General features: G+C 40.0%; 1 protein-coding gene across 1 annotated transcript; it reads left to right on the top strand.

Moving 5' to 3' along the window:
• The first annotated feature begins 521 nt into the window (after window positions 1-521).
• On the top strand, window positions 522-8836 carry LOC147331377 (uncharacterized). The gene is made up of 6 exons (XM_086294336.1): window positions 522-609; window positions 2554-2760; window positions 2896-3201; window positions 6877-6961; window positions 7077-7131; window positions 8194-8836. The coding sequence occupies exons 1-6, from the start codon at window positions 552-554 to the stop codon at window positions 8449-8451; spliced, it is 969 nt and encodes a 322-aa protein (XP_086150462.1). The 5' UTR covers window positions 522-551; the 3' UTR covers window positions 8452-8836.
• Window positions 8837-15913: the final 7077 nt, after the last annotated feature.

Below are 15913 nucleotides of genomic sequence, written 5' to 3'. Positions count from 1 at the left end.
GAAAAGATGTGATGCAACACAGGTTTTAAACAGCTGTGAAAATCACTGAATTCTGTTTTTAAAAGCATATTTACAACACAAATATTTCAGAGTCATTCTAGTATAGACTGTACTGCAAAATCATGTGAGTCATATCCTGTTATTTTAAATTGATGATGCAACACTATTAAAAATATATAAAGACAGCGAAGCATGAGTCAGCTTCTTTTCCTAATTTCTATTTAGTCATCACCACCACTGTCTTCATTTCTCCCACGCCCCAGTAAAAACTGTATCAGTTAAAAACTAAATAAAGATTTCAACTAAAAAAATCCCCCAAAACAAACAAAAAAAGCCTTTACTTCTTGTTACAACTCATAAAGTCATTTTCTGAACTGCTATTCCTGTTTTGTGGACTTCCTGTTAATTTAAACTCAAACCACATCTAGTTTACTGACGCAAAGTAATGAGATATGAAGGTGGGAGGAGTTCTTTTTAAAAGTAAAACAGGGTGAGGACAGACAGAAATTCACTAACATCAGTCGAGCTCAGGAGACAATCAAGATTTGAAGATGAGCATCCAAAAACAACAGATGAAGTTGCTGCTATTCATCCTCTCACTGATGGCAGGTAAAAGGTTTCTACCACATCATATCTGGTATTACATGCTAGTCGCTGCTATACTGTTATGACATCATGTTATGGAAACATTTATTACAACATACATTTTTGCCTCCAGTACAGTTTTCTATATAGTCAGTACAGTTTCAGTGATGTGCTTCTGTACTGTGTTTATAACTGATAACTATATGAGTTTACAGAAGCATGCGTTCATGCAGACAGATTAAAATACTGAGAGAATAAAATCCCTCTCAGTAAAGAGACAGTTCAGTTGTTTTTATGTGTTAGACAATAAAACTTTTATTATTGTGCTTTTTTTCGGAAATATAAAACAGTAACTGTGAATCTTCAAAGCAAATTTTCAGTATCATAAATTAATTTATTAAATCATTTTGCAGAGAATAGTCTAAGAAGCTTAGAAAGAAAAGCGTCTGGAGTTTGACCCACACTCATTTTCACACCTTGGCTCACGTGATTAGGTAGAGGATCAATAAGGTGTCCATGACCTTCTTGCGGACACTCCCATAGGGCTTAAAATCTGGGACTCCACCATTTGCTCTTAGAACTCAATTCAATTCAATTCAAATTTATTTATACCAAATCACAACAACAATCGCCTCAAATATATATTTATATTGTACAGTATATCCTATAATAATAGATACAGAGAAAAACCCAACAATCATATGACCCCCCTATGAGCAAGCACTTTGGCGACAGTGGGAAGGAAAAACTTCCTTTTAACAGGAAGAAACCTCCGGCAGAACCAGGCTCAGGGAGGGGCGGGGCCATCTGCTGTGACCGGCTGGAGTGAGAGAAGGAAGACAGGATAAAGACATGCTGTGGAAGAGAGACAGAGGTTAATAACAGATATGATTCAATGCAGAGAGGTCTGTTAACACACAGTGAGTGAGAAAGGTGACTGGAAAGGAAAAACTCAATGCATCATGGGAATCCCCCGGCAGCCTACGTCTATTGCAGCATAACTAAGGGAGGATTCAGGGTCACCTGGTCCAGCCCTAACTATATGCTTTAGCAAAAAGGAAAGTTTGAAGCCTAATCTTAAAAGTAGAGATAGTGTCTGTCTCCAGAATCCAAACTGGAAGCTGGTTCCACAGAAGAGGGGCCTGAAAACTGAAGGCTCTGCCTCCCATTCTACTTTTAAATACTCTAGGAACAACAAGTAGGCCTGCAGAGCGAGAGCGAAGTGCTCTAATAGGGTGATATGGTACTACAAGGTCATTAAGATAAGATGGGGCCTGATTATTTAAGACCTTGTATGTGAGGAGCAGGATTTTGAATTAAATTCTGGATTTAACAGGAAGCCAATGAAGAGAAACCAAATGTTGCCATGTTGAGGCTGTCATTTTTTGCATCTACATGGATGTTGAAATCACCCACAATAATTATTTTATCTGAGCTCAGAACTAAATCAGATAAAAAGTCTGAGAAATCAGACAGAAACTCTGTGTTAGGCCCAGGTGGACGATAGATGATAACAAGTAAGACTGGTTTCTGAGTTTTACAGCTGGGGTGGACGAGGCTAAGCATCAGGCTTTCAAATGAAGCTTGGCTTAGAACTGAAGAAGCTTCTCGGATGAAACATCTTCAAGAAAAGTCCAGACGCTTTTCTTTCCAAACTCCTTATACTACAATGACCTGGATGACTGAGAACCTTGACAGACATTTTGCAATTCATTTGTTATATATCGAGCTAAAAGGCACGGCTACAACACAAAAACACAACATTTCAAAATTGTTCACAAAGAATGAAAATGAACAAGAAGAAATAAAACACTTGTATGTTTTGTCATACACCATAATTATGCATTCATATTAATCTAACTAATTTAGATCAAACTGGCCATTTAAAACAAATGTAATAAGAGACATTAAAATAAATAACTGTGTGTGACTTTTGACATCTGACATGATGTGAATATTTGTCTTTAGGTTGTGAGCGGATGTCAGAAGCAGCACCCTGCGAAGGAGAGTGGGTTAAATTCATCTTCAATCAAAAAACAAATGGAAGATTTCAAATGGAAAAAGTTGTTAATCTTCCTCAAAAAAACAAAATAAACCCTGGCAAGTTGATCGTCAAGGAGCTTAATAATGCCGACAGCAACGGAAAACAATCCAAAGACACAGAATTTGAAGTTGGTACGAAGTTGTGGGTTTTTTGGTCCCATAAAATAAACTTTATTTGCAATGTTAAATAAGATAAATGTAATGAAGAGTAAAATATCTGATACACACTTTACTGTGTTTTATCTTGGTTTTCTTTTTTCCCTTTAGATAAAGATGGGTGCCCCAAACCATTTAATCAAACTGCATACAGAAATAATAACACCACCATCACCTGTGATTCTCCTGATGGAAAATACAAGCCCGCTTTTTTCTGCAAAGAGGATAACTCCACTTGTCAGAACGTTTTACCAAAAAGCCCTTCTCCGCAGCCAAACTGGAGAATCATGTCAACAAACACCAGCAGCAGCATTTCCATCAGTCATGTGTCCTCACAGGATGCTGGAGTCTACTGGTGTGGAGTGAAATCAGGTGACAAAGAGTTTTCTCTTCAACAAATACATCTAGAGGTTAAAGGTGAGTAATTCACATCTTCACCCTCTTATGTTTCAATTTTATAACAGGGCATGACTAAAATACTACATGTTATAGTGCAGATGTAAATGAAGAAGTTCCATGTTACTGAAGAGCTTTACGATAAGAACACAGAAGGCAGGGACTTTACTCCCGATACTGCAAAAATGAACTTGAATTTGAATTTATTTATTTAAAAGGGACAGTGCAGTTTAACATAGTCCAAGTACAAACATGAAGCTGATGTAACGCACATAAGTTTATAGCTATTGCTAATTGTCAACAATTGTCCCTTGTTGGGCTTACAATCAAAATAGATACATTTTACAATAAAGCATACACTTTCATAAAACCAAATGACATCATAAATACAATTACAGTTAATAGACAATAAATTAAAATAATATTAAAATTAGTTAAAATGGCTACATCTCTGATTTCCTTTTAACCAAACTTTAACCTTCAATGTAAAGGATCTGATGTCTGTAATCAATTTGATTTTGGTTGGAAGTGTGTTCCACAGATGGCAACGCCTTTATGGAAAAAGCTGACTGACCAAATAGATCTTATATTAGTCCATGTTTTATCCTTTGAATCCCCTCTTGCATTTGCCATTCAATTGGGAAGGGAGACACAACAGTGTCAGAATGAGGCTCTCTGTGTTGTACGCAATGTCAATCAGTCTATTTCACTTGCTGGTTTTATCTGTAAATATATTGCAATATAATAGCTTGCAGTTGCCGTTCACCTTGCGATTACTATCTTGTCTCTGGATGTATCCATCCTATTTATACATTTAAAGACTAATTTAAGAAAACATAAATGATTAAAACTCTTAAAACTAAGTAGATTATATTTCTTTAAAATGTGACAGTGATGCCACCGAACAGAGTTTTTATCCATTATTTTTAAAGATTGGTTATATAAGGACTCCACAGGCTGAATTATAGATGGTGTTGCCTGGGTCCAAACTGTCATACAATATGAAAAATGAGAGAATATCATAGAATGCATAAATAACTGAGCCTCTGAACTAGGTATATAGTGCCGAATCAACTTAAAACAATTCAGATTAGCGTTGACCGTCTTAGAAATCTTCTTTACATGCTTGTCAAATTTAAGATGTGAATCTAAAATTATTCCCAGAAACTTAAAATCTTTGACCTTTTTTATTTCTTTGTTCCTTAACTTGATTTTAAAATCATCAGATGAACTTAGTTTCCTAATAGAAAAACACATAGAAACTGTTTTTTTCTTTATTCAATACAAGATGATTATGTTCCAGCCATTGTTGGACATCATTTAGATGTGCCGATAAGGTGTCTGCTGCTTCACCAGGTGACTTAGCTGGTACGTGTATAACTGCATCATCTGCATAAAGTTGGCAGCTAGCTTTTGGACAACTGGCAGGCAAATCATTTATAAACAAACTTTCTCGTTTGGCTCTCAGCGAAGGCGGTCGCACTTTTCTCCTCTCCTCTCCCTTATCTTCCCTGCTTATGTCCTTGTCTTGTCTCGTGTTTTTTACTACTTTTCCCTGGAACATTCTCTCACAGTCTGTTCTCTAAAACCTAAAAGAGGAATTATGGATTGGATCAACTGCTCCCTAAATGCAATTGACACCCCTTTCTCAACGAGAAGTTTGGGCTCGGGTGAGCCTGAGTGCTGAAGATATCTACCTATTCGGAACCATGATAACAGGGTTCTTGCTGATCGGAGCTGGCTTGGCCCTGACTTATCGAAGAATTAAGAAAGCGGAACCGGCTGTTCAAACCCCCACAGGGCTGCCCGCTGGGATTGGAACGATGGGAAGAGGCATGAGTTTCTCAAAATGGGCTCATTGAGTGCAGCACGGATAAGATCTTGGAGAGGCTACGGCTGCTGTGAATACTCAGAATAAGATCTCTGACTGCAGACTGGATACATCTCGAAAGGGCTAGCCCAGAATAACATCTCTGGGCGCAAATTGGATGACATCTCGGGGAGGCACACTGCCGTGAGTTCTCAGAAATCGGCTCCTTGAGCACAAGAAATGACAACATCACAGAATGCAAGTATGGCGAAGCTCGCGGCTCTCCAAGGCTGCCATATCGCGCCATCGGCCCCTCTGGCCAACACCAGTAGGAGGTAGGGTAAAGTGTCTTGCCCAAGGACACAACGACCAGGACAGAGAGCCCAGGGATCGAACCAGCGACCTTCCGGTTACAGATGCGCTTCCCAACCCCCTGAGCCACGGTCGGCCCCGTGTTTAGTTTGTTCCTTCCCATTCCATGCAGGCCACCTGGGTTGGCTGGTAGACTGTTTACTTAGCCTGGCAGGGCGAAGGACACTGTCTCAGCTGAACTATGGACACGCACACATACACTTACACTGATAAGCACACACTCATCCCCCTCCCTTTCCAAACGCCTTTGATGCTTGATTCCTGCGGGGGAACACGGCGGGGCTGTGTGCCGCGCTGGAATGGTAGCGCTGTGCAGGGCGGCTGCTGTGTTCGCTTCGGATTACTCCTCACCCCCCACCCACCCCTGTGGCTTGTCATGTCTTTCACAATGTTGTGCTGTGGACAATTATGTGCTTTTTGTGCAGAGGAGTTTTTTTGTTTCCTGTTCTCGTGCTGTCCTACCATGGAAGCACAGCATGAGTAGAGGTCTCTTTTTTTCCCTCTTGTACTTTCCCATTGTAGTGTACATTTCAGTGTTTTTCTGTAATGCTACCGATCTCCGACTTGTATCCCCATGTGATGTCTGTGTTGTGTAAGGTCGGGGGGGGGGGGGGGGGCATTTCACTGCAGGACAACCTGCATGTGGCAAATAAAGCTTTGATTGATTGATTGATTAAATAGCAATGGGCCAAGTACAGATCATTGGGATCACAATACCCATTCTGTTTTCCAACATGGATGACTTTTCTTTATCAACCCTCACACACTGCTCTCTTTTGTGAAGATAGGACTCAAACCAATCAACTGCTTGCTTTGCAAAGTCAAATTTTATCAACTTGGAAAGAAGTATGTCGTGGCTGACAGTGTCAAAAGCCTATTTTTGGTCAAGGAACACTGCACCCACAACTTTACCATTATCCAGATTACACTTAATATTTTCAACAAAATAGCAATTTGCCATTTCTGTGGAAAATTTTGGTCTAAAACCAAACTGCATTGGATGAAGCAGTTGATTAGTCTCTAAGTAATCAATTAACTGTGCTGCCACAGCCTTCTCAAGCACATTTGAAAGAACAGAGTATGGAAACTGGACGATAATTACATATCAAGTCACGCTCCCCTCCTTTAAAGACTGGAGTAACTACAGCCCCTTTCCACTCATGCTAGAATGCTAGAAATTATAAATATGTTTGCAACAAAACATTTTTCTTTTAATAGAAACATTTGAAGATCATTTTAAAATAACTTTATTGTGACGTTAAAGGATAAAGTAAGACATGTTTTAAGTATTTTGTCGAGGTCCAGTTTATAAAAAGCTGTGAAAAAATGTTGTTTTTTTAATGTATCACTCTGAAATGTTTTCAGTGTTTTCAATATTTTTTTTTAGAGTATTTTACATTATTAATATTTTCAAACTTTATTTTTGTAAAATTCCTCAACAGAGACCTTCTGGATGGTTAAAAAACAAACCTGTGGGTTAATATTTTCTCTTTGGTCTTTCTTTTATTTTACAGATGGCTTAGAGGTTATCATCAGTGTTACTGTGTCTGTAGCTGTGCTCCTGCTGTTTCTGATAGCACTGATCCTCATCTACAAACGTAAGAATGTTCGCAGTTTCAAGATATCTTTTTTATTTCATTAAATTAATGGTCTTTGGCAATTCGTAGTTAAACCAGATTTACATTAAAACCAAACTATGAACTACTAATAAATAATTCTGCTTGGTTGCTATTTTAGGAAATGGTGCAGCAGGACGTCATGTCAAAGAGGTTCGTGATGAAATTATTTCTTTTTTTACTTTTATTTATCAAAACTGAGTTGAATTGAAAATCACAACAGCAGTCACCTCAGGGCACTTTATATTAAAATAAAGCCCTACAGTAATGGAGAGAAAACCCCAACAATGAGATGGCCCCTTATAAGCAAGCGCTTTGGCGACAGTAGGAAAGACAAACTCCCTTTTAACAGGAAGAAACTTCCAGTAGAACCATGGTCAGGGAGAGGAGATCATCTGCTACAGCTGGTTGGGGGTGAGGGGAGGGAGACAGGACAAAAGACATGCTGTGGAAGAGAACTACAATGAGTAGTAATAATAAGTAATGATTCAGTGCAAAGAAGTGTATAAACACATAGTGAGTGAGAAAGCTGACTGAAGGAGAAACACTCAATGCATGATGGGAATCACCCCCACAGCCTACACCTACTGCAGCATAACTGGGAGAGGATTGAGGGTCACCTAATCCAGCCCTCATCTGGTTTCACAGAAGAGGGGCCTGACAGCTAAAGGCTCTGTCGTCTTCCTTATGAAGCAAGAACTACACAGTCGACAGACGGATGTTAAAGTTGTTTCTTAATGTTTGTGACATTTCTGCAGGTTTATTGTAAATTCTTATTTATTACATGGTGAACTTTGCTTACTTGGACTTTCCAAGTCATCATGTTACACTATAATCCTATAATTGCTGTGCTGTTAGGTCAGTGGAATAGGTTGTAGTGGAAAAAGGTTGTGAGATTCAGTCTCCCCAGTGATTTAGCTTTCAATAATCTCTCACTCTTCTTGTAACTGTTTGTTTTATTTTTTCATTATAAACATAATATAAAGACGTGAGTCTAGACAACAATGTAAACTCTCCAATGTCTGCAAAACGTCAATTTTGGAATCATTTCAGACTTCACGACAAGACAAAAAAATGTCAGCTGATGGTTATTCAAGGCTGAATAGTAGAAAAAAATTGTAAAAAAAAAAAGCATATTTTTTGTTTCTGGCAACATAGGAACAATTTTTATGGATAGTGTTTAGACATAAACTCATTTTCTGCTTATTGTTGAAGGACTGTATCTGTGACGAGAGACAGGAGAACCTCCAGAACCCAGAAAATGCAGTGAACTCGATTTCCATCAGTGCCAATAATCCCATAAACCACACTGCCTCGCCACATTACGCTGCCATCAACTTTCAAGTGAGGTCTGAAAAAGCTGGCAGTGTGATACTCCAACCCAGCTCCTCTGCCTGTGAGTATTCTGCTGTGAAGTTCAGCAAGTGTCCAGACGACCTGACCGTGACCGAACCACACAGACTGGTGAAGTAGATCCTCCACTTATCAGGCAAAATGAAAATGAAAAAAAGATCAGCTCTGTGAGGAACATGTTTGTTGTAAAATTGTTAAAAATTAGCAAGGAATCATGTGATTACTTTTGGGTTTCGGGATTTAAACCAAGCTATTTAGATGAAAGTCTCACATTTTTGTGACAGTATTCGTCTGTTCGGGGGTCTTAGACTTCTGCCAGATTATCTACCGGTTCACATCAGCAGTGAAATGCATTGTGTCTCAATGGACCTGAGATAATGTGTTATACCATGCTGTGGTATCATGCACAGAGTTGAACACAGTTCATTCAGCCCAATGCAGAGTTTAAACCAGTTCAGAGCACAGTTAGTGGAGGTGAATTTAAGCTGATACTAAAATGGAAATGAGGCACACGGGGAAATTTCGTCAAATTAAAGTCTGGTCTTCAATCACATCTTAATTGTTGTTATATTTACAGTTGAATGTGATGGTTTACAGAGACAAAAGTACAAAAAACGTGATGCACAAATACTTACGAAGCTAACTGTGTCACCACATGGACAGGTCGATCCACCGTTCTCTACCAGTCAGAATAGTGGGCGGTTACTCAGGGAGTGAACTGGTCAGCAGTCCCACATAACATGAAAACAATCAAAAGTGATGTTGTGAGTTTGACACACAAACCAGCTTTTCAGGATTGAGATCATCAGCAGTTGCACCAGTTTGTTTTTACAGTGCTGTTAATGATGTAAAGTTGGGAAATAAATACAGACTGTGGGGGATGTGTCATTATTATCTTTTTGTCATCAATTGCATCATGTCTCTGTGGAAGTCAGAGTTTCAGGCTGCATGTGAGAACGGTGTAGACTCAACTGATTCTCCTCGCAATAAAAGAATTTTCTATGAAAGTACTAAACGTCTATTTCTGTCACACTGTGCCACACACTTCCTGTTATTTATACTTAAACCACTTATTTCCTCTTTATCAACAAGAAGCAATAAGGTTGGTGAGAAAATAAACTTAAAAGGGAAGGACAGAGAGAGATGAGGGAACAAAGTTTTAGGTCAGAGAAGAGAAACAATCAAGAAACAACACTGGACGCCAAACACCCGAGAGACAAACAGCCAAAGGCAAACTAGTCTGACCGACCATTCTAAGTACTAAGACACATTTTAACCATAAATGTAGACAACAATTAGTTTCGTATACTTGATGATATATAGTTTGTTGTGAGGAGGCAGTGCTAACCACTGTGACCACACTCTGACACACACTTGTACATCCACACTCAAGATGAAATCTCAAACCAAATAAGGGAAACGATCAAACCTGGTGATGGTTTTTAGTCTTTACTTTCAAATTTTCTCCCCTGGTGCAGAAATATTGGAGAAAACTGTTAATGTGCTTGATTTGTCTGTAAGAGTTAATATGCGAGATTAGTGTCATCCTGGTTTGACAAACAGCAGATCGAGTTGTGTTTATTTCTTCCAGCTGTTTGTGTGTATTAAATGTGATTCATAATTCAGTTCTTGAATTTTAATGAATTGGCTTTGATAATGAACACAAAGAGAGGGTCAGACAGATGGTACAACATGAATACTTTTGTGAGACAAGTGAGCTGTTCCGCACAAAGTCACTAAACAAAGATTGTAAACAGATATAAACGCACACTTTCTATCATTTTTGTGTCTTGAAAGTGTACAAATGTTCTGTCTTTACTTTCAAAGGTTGTGTGTTTGGTCATGGGACTGCTTATATGTGCTTCTTTTAAAACCACAGCTATTTTAATCACCACCACCATCTTTTTCTACTCCATCACTTCCTCATTCTCAAATCACACCCTCAAATATTTGAGTTATGAGTTAACCACAGCAAACATTTCTGGCACAACTTCACCTACTTTCAAGGTTTGAACCAGCTGACATATACCGGGTTAGTATTGGTTAATTGGTTAAGTCACGCCCAAGTAAATACTGGACTAAGTCATTAATGATGAAGACGGGGTGAGGAGACATAATCCACACCTGTCTTAAAATACATGCATGAAATACATAAAAGGAATATTACAAATATACAAAAAATGATAACAAAGAAAAACATTTAATTCAAAAAAGAAGTCAGTGCAGCAATTAGATTTAAAAACAAGAGGACATCATCACATGGATAAACATTTGTGGAAAGGTCCTCATTTATGTCTCTCAAATTCAGACTTAAAACGAGACATCTAGAATGTTACTCCCTCTTTTACTGAAAAAATAAATAGAAATAGATAAATAGACAAACATTACCCGTGTGAGAATGATTGACAGAGCAAAGTAACTGGTAAAAAAGAATAAAAAAAGGGTACAGTTCACAAAAACTCATTGATAGAAAAATTCTCATTCATACCTCTAGGGTGCAGACTCGTAAAACTGAATATCCAAAATGATTCTCTATTAAAATTAATATTACCACCTCATTGGTTTAGTTTAATGGCTAGATCATTAGATCATTCGTCTTTGAGGAAGTTGAGTCATGATTTAACCTCATATAACTCTGAACGAGGTGGGACTATTTCGACCAAATGATATTATCTCATGTTAGTTTACAGTGACAGGATATTTGTAGAATGTGACAATCAAATATGTGATTGAAAAGAGCTACAAGTGATTGCATAAGGGAATGTTTTCATTGAGCATGCAGACATCACTCCCTCTGTGATTACATTTGACTAATGACATCAGCACTGCTTGATGTGCTGGAGGATATTAATGAGCTTTAGTTGACAAAACGACAACAAGGAACACTGAGCCGCCATCTTAAATAGCGGCTCGGGCAATCAGACAGATCAACGGCAGGTGGTTGATGAGGCCAGGTGCCTGGGCCACGGGCGGGAGGTGAGAACTGCCAAGATGAGCTCGGGCCAGGCAGACAGAAGAGAGGGAGAGACAGCAACACAAACACATGGACTGAAACTAGGTCAGCCAGGGAGACATGGAGACCATCACAAGACAATAATGAAACTAATAAAAGTAACTTACTATAATTTACTCTACTTATCTAAAAATCTTTAAAAACACTGGGTGCAAAGTGTTTTGACAACCAAGCAAATACAAATACTACATTTAAACAGAAAGATGGACATTAGTGTCAAAGAGTAAAGTTAGGACAGAAGACAAAAAACAACATAGTGGACACAAATAAAATTATTAATAGAACCGAGTAAACAAGAATAATAAAAAAGATTTGCAAATGACTTAAACCCATAAGCGATGATCATGGACGAATGAAAAAACATGATACGTAACATCACAGTATGATCTAAGGAGCTTGGAAAGAAAAGCGTCTGGACTTCTGTAAGTCGCTTGAAGACGTTTCACCTCTCATCCGAGAAGCTTCTTCAGTTCTAAGGTCAAATGGTGGAGAGTCCCAGATATAAACCTAGTGGGAGTGACCCCCCACAGAGGGACAAAAGGACCCCCTCATGATCCTCTAATCGCCTGAGCCAAGGTGGGAAACTGGGTGTAGGTCACAATCAGCCAGAGTTTCAGGTGTGTTCATTGTGAAACCTGGCCCCACCCTATCATGTGATTTCCTGAGGTCAGATGGCCCAGGATGTGAGTGGGTGTTAAGGCGTCTGGGGAGGGAACTCAAAACTGGATTATAGATGGCAGACAGTTGTTGTCTTAAACCACCACCTCTGTTCAAAGATGGTCGCTCACAGTGGACATAGATGGCTTCTTTCACTCCTCTTTCAAACCATCTGTCCTCTCTGTCCAAAATGTGAACATTGGCATCCTCGAAAGAGTGACCTTTGTCCTTTGGACTGCCGTTTCTTGTCCCGTGGAGGTGGCAAAATAATTTTGGAAATTGTTGGACTCATCCTGTGGTTAGATCTAATCATAATTCCTGTTTATAATGATCACTGGTGTTGTTATCAGGTCTGTCATTACTCTGTAAAACTTTTTCAGTTTTAGAGGCCATAAAGCTATTTCATGTTTACAGTTTGTAGTTATAATCGTCAGTTTCAGAATCTGCAGACAGAAAGGATTCGTTTTTATTGTAGTGGTCGCACGGTGGGTGAAATAACAACTTTAATTTAAAAGATGTAGTTTTGATGATATTTTATATGTAAAATATCAGATGACTCGTGTAGTTATTCCTGTAATAAAAATGAAAACACTCAAGATGATCTTCAGAAGCGGGATGCCTTTTATTATCATTTTATTATAAAACAGAAACCAAACTCAGGTGCTGCTTCTCCACTTCCCACATTAAACCAAACTGTTTTGGCAGAAGATAATTCAATAGCAATTAAATAATACAATATGACATATAACCATACAAAAACTGGCACATAGCAGCTCACCTGTATCATATATTCAGTGTCAAAGCCCAGTGCGCCCATGTCTTAATGAAGATACTGTTACTATGCCACAAGTATAAATGTACACTTCAGTCTGACACACTGGTTCAATCACATTAACACCATTTGACAAACATTTCACTGTGACATGTATGGTTTCAACAGAGAGAAGTCTAAAAACATGTCTCTGTTTCATCGTGGTGAAGAGTGACCTGATCGTAAAAGCGACTCTCGATTTACTGGTTGATCTACGTCCCCACCCTCACCTCTGGTCACGAGCTTTGGCTGGTGACCGAAAGAATGAGATTGTGGATGCAAGCAGCGGATATGAGCTCACTCTGAAGGGTGGTTGGCCTCTCCCTTAGTGATAGGGTGAAGAGGTCAGCCATCAGGATGGGTGGCTGGCTCCTTCACATTGAAAGGAGCCAGTTGTTGAGGTGATTCGGGCTTCTGACTAGGATGCCTACTGGGCACCTCCTAAGTCAGGTGGTCTGGGCATGTCCCACCAGGAGGAGGACATGCTGTAGAGATTATATCTCTCGACTGGCCTGGAAACACCTTGATGTTACCTGGGCAAGCTATAGGCGACTATAAAAAAAAAAAGCTATAAAAAACGATACGTAAATCGCTCCGTGTGCTCTGCTGAAATAAGAATCTGCCTCCTTGTTACCTGCTTTGACCTGTTTGTGACAATCATCTTGTGTTATGCTATCATCACACTGTTATCCACTGGACTTTTTTTTATTTTAGGCCAACTCATTACCACAGTGAGTAGTACCACGGGGTCAGGGGTGGAGGGGCGATTTTTGAATGTATACTGGTAAAAAACACATTTGTTGGGATGTTAGAGACTGGAACTCTCTACTGTGCAGTTTTTGTTGTTTGCTTTTCTAAAGTTGTGATCATGTAGTGTTAAAGTTTCATTAATGTTTGCTGGTTTTATTGTAAGTTGATGACATGAGAGTGGATATTAAATAGCATTAAATGAATAAAAATAAATGAACTGTTTTGTCTTTCATGTTATATTCCTTTAAGACAACAAACAAACATATTTTAAGAGACTGTGATAGTAACAATTTTTGCAAAAAAATGAGAGCTAACCGATATGGACAACAAATACAAGTCTTGTGCACATTACACCTACAGGAGCTGTTCAGCTACGGAAATACCACAAAGCTCCAGGTGCAGTTTTTTACTGATGGTGTTTGCTGATGATAATGAGAGAAGAGGTGTGGAAGTCTGCAGTCACTGAGTCAGTAATGTTAGTCGCTGTTATGCGCTGTGGCCTCAGCAAACTTCATGTGACCCGGGTGCGAGATGTACATTAAATGAAACGATGGTGGTCTGCCTCTCCCCACCGCAGGGAAAAGGGTAACACCACCTGGGTCTGGGTGCAGTTCCCCCCTCCAGGGGCAAGGGTACCTAGACCCGGTTTGTAGAGTACGCTTGGGGAGTGTGATCATGTGTACAGCGTCTCTTTATGTCTGTCTCCACGTTGGTTGAGTGTGGAGTGAGTGCATATGAGAGCATGGGGGGGGGGGGGGGGGGGGGGGGGGAATGGATGTTTGTGTCTGTGTGTGCCTGTATGTCTGTGTCTATATGTCAGGTTGGGTATCAGACGCCACCTCTCTGGGGACACCTCAGGCCCTCCAAGGTTTGGAGGCCTATCTCCGCCCACCACCACTTCCCCTGCCAGTGGCGGACTCCCTCAGACATCGGTGCGTTGGTGGTTCTTTGTGTCTGGGGATGGGCGTCCAGGTACACACCGGCTCACTCCTTGGCGGCCGCTTATCGGGGCCTGGATCCTAGGGCTCGCTTGGGCCCCTTCGGAGGTGGGGTGCCCCCGGCCTGGGGCTCGGTCACTCAGGCACAGCTGGGGGCCGGCGGAGCTCATGGGCGCGTCACTGCAACTCCCCCTGACTTCTGCTCCGCGGCTGCTGAGTGAGCCCTCATCTGGGACTCTCCTCAGCTCTTACTGGAACAGTGGCGCGGCTGCCCCTCTGTTGGTCTTCCTTGGTCTCTTGTGTTCTGGGGGCCTCTGGATGTCTGGAGTTTTGATCTCCTCCATACCCGCTTCACACCCCGGAGGACGGGGCTGTGGCCCCCCCACACACTCCCTAGCAGATCATTACATGGAGAAACCTTTGGAATGCAAGCGCGCGGATCCACACAGGTATGCACACGGGTGTTCACTGCTCGTAGACCCAAATTACACCTTTCTTGGCTGCTACTTCGAAGCACATCTGTCCTGCGTGCTGCACAACAACATTGAATATTTAGTATTTACTGCTGTTTACACTTAGCTAGATTAATGCGATGGTGTTGTGTTTAGTATGTTGCTTTGTTTTTTTTTCTGCTTGTTTTCTATTCTTCTCTCAACAGGTGATCCAGGAGATTTTTATTTTTTTTCTCCCCCCCTTTCTCACTGTCCCTCTCCCCTTCTGTTTTTCCTTTCCTTCCTCTTTCTTTCTCCCTTTCCTATCCCTCACTCATGTCTGTCCCGTCTGTAACATCTGAAAATAAAATATAATAAATAATAAAAACAAAGATCGACCAAATGGACCAATACGCCAATGCCACGATGATCCATTTGGCAAAGTAAATCCATTGGGTATCCTTGTTGGTCTTCAGACAACAATTCTGATGGCTAAGGAACCAAATGGGACAGGCAAAAAAAAAAAAAAAAAAAAAAAAAAGAATCGATTAAGCTAGGTGGCTAATATGTATAGCCATGTAAATGTGTTAATAATGTCGGTTTAAATGCTTTCCCATGATTATTTTCATGTTGGCTAGAAATAAAATACTTTTATATAAAATAAAATACCCCTTGTTATTAGTGCAGATTACTGCAACTTCTGCATGACAGGCGTGTCTGTTACACGCTTTGTTGTGATATCGGGTGTAGGCAGTGATTAAGATGCTAGTTGTGTTCAATACATTCCAATTTTATTTATATAGTGCCAAATCACAACAATAGTTGCCTCAAGGTGCTTTTTATTTTAAAGTAAAGACCCTGCAACCCCGCTGTGAGCAAGCATTTGGCGACAGTGAGAGGGAAGAACTCCCTTTTAACAGGAAGAGCCAGAGATGAATAAAAACAAATGATTTCATGCAAATGTATTTGTGTGGTCACACTT

This window comes from Aulonocara sp. 'chitande type north' Nkhata Bay, linkage group LG5 (genome assembly GCF_057382095.1).
Source record: "Aulonocara sp. 'chitande type north' Nkhata Bay isolate Kocher_YH1m ecotype deep benthic linkage group LG5, A_spYH_male_GT1.1, whole genome shotgun sequence".
Taxonomy (NCBI): domain Eukaryota; kingdom Metazoa; phylum Chordata; class Actinopteri; order Cichliformes; family Cichlidae; genus Aulonocara; species Aulonocara sp. 'chitande type north' Nkhata Bay.
This window is presented reverse-complemented; position numbering and strand designations above follow the sequence as displayed.

Excerpts from the sequence above, each read along its gene's own strand:
- LOC147331377 (XM_086294336.1), top strand. The coding sequence starts at position 552 with ATGAGCATCCAAAAACAACAGATGAAGTTGCTGCTATTCATCCTCTCA. Across the intron at positions 610-2,553 it reads CATCCTCTCACTGATGGCAG|GTTGTGAGCGGATGTCAGAA; the intron begins GTAAAAGGTTTC and ends ATTTGTCTTTAG. Across the intron at positions 3,202-6,876 it reads AATACATCTAGAGGTTAAAG|ATGGCTTAGAGGTTATCATC; the intron begins GTGAGTAATTCA and ends TTTATTTTACAG.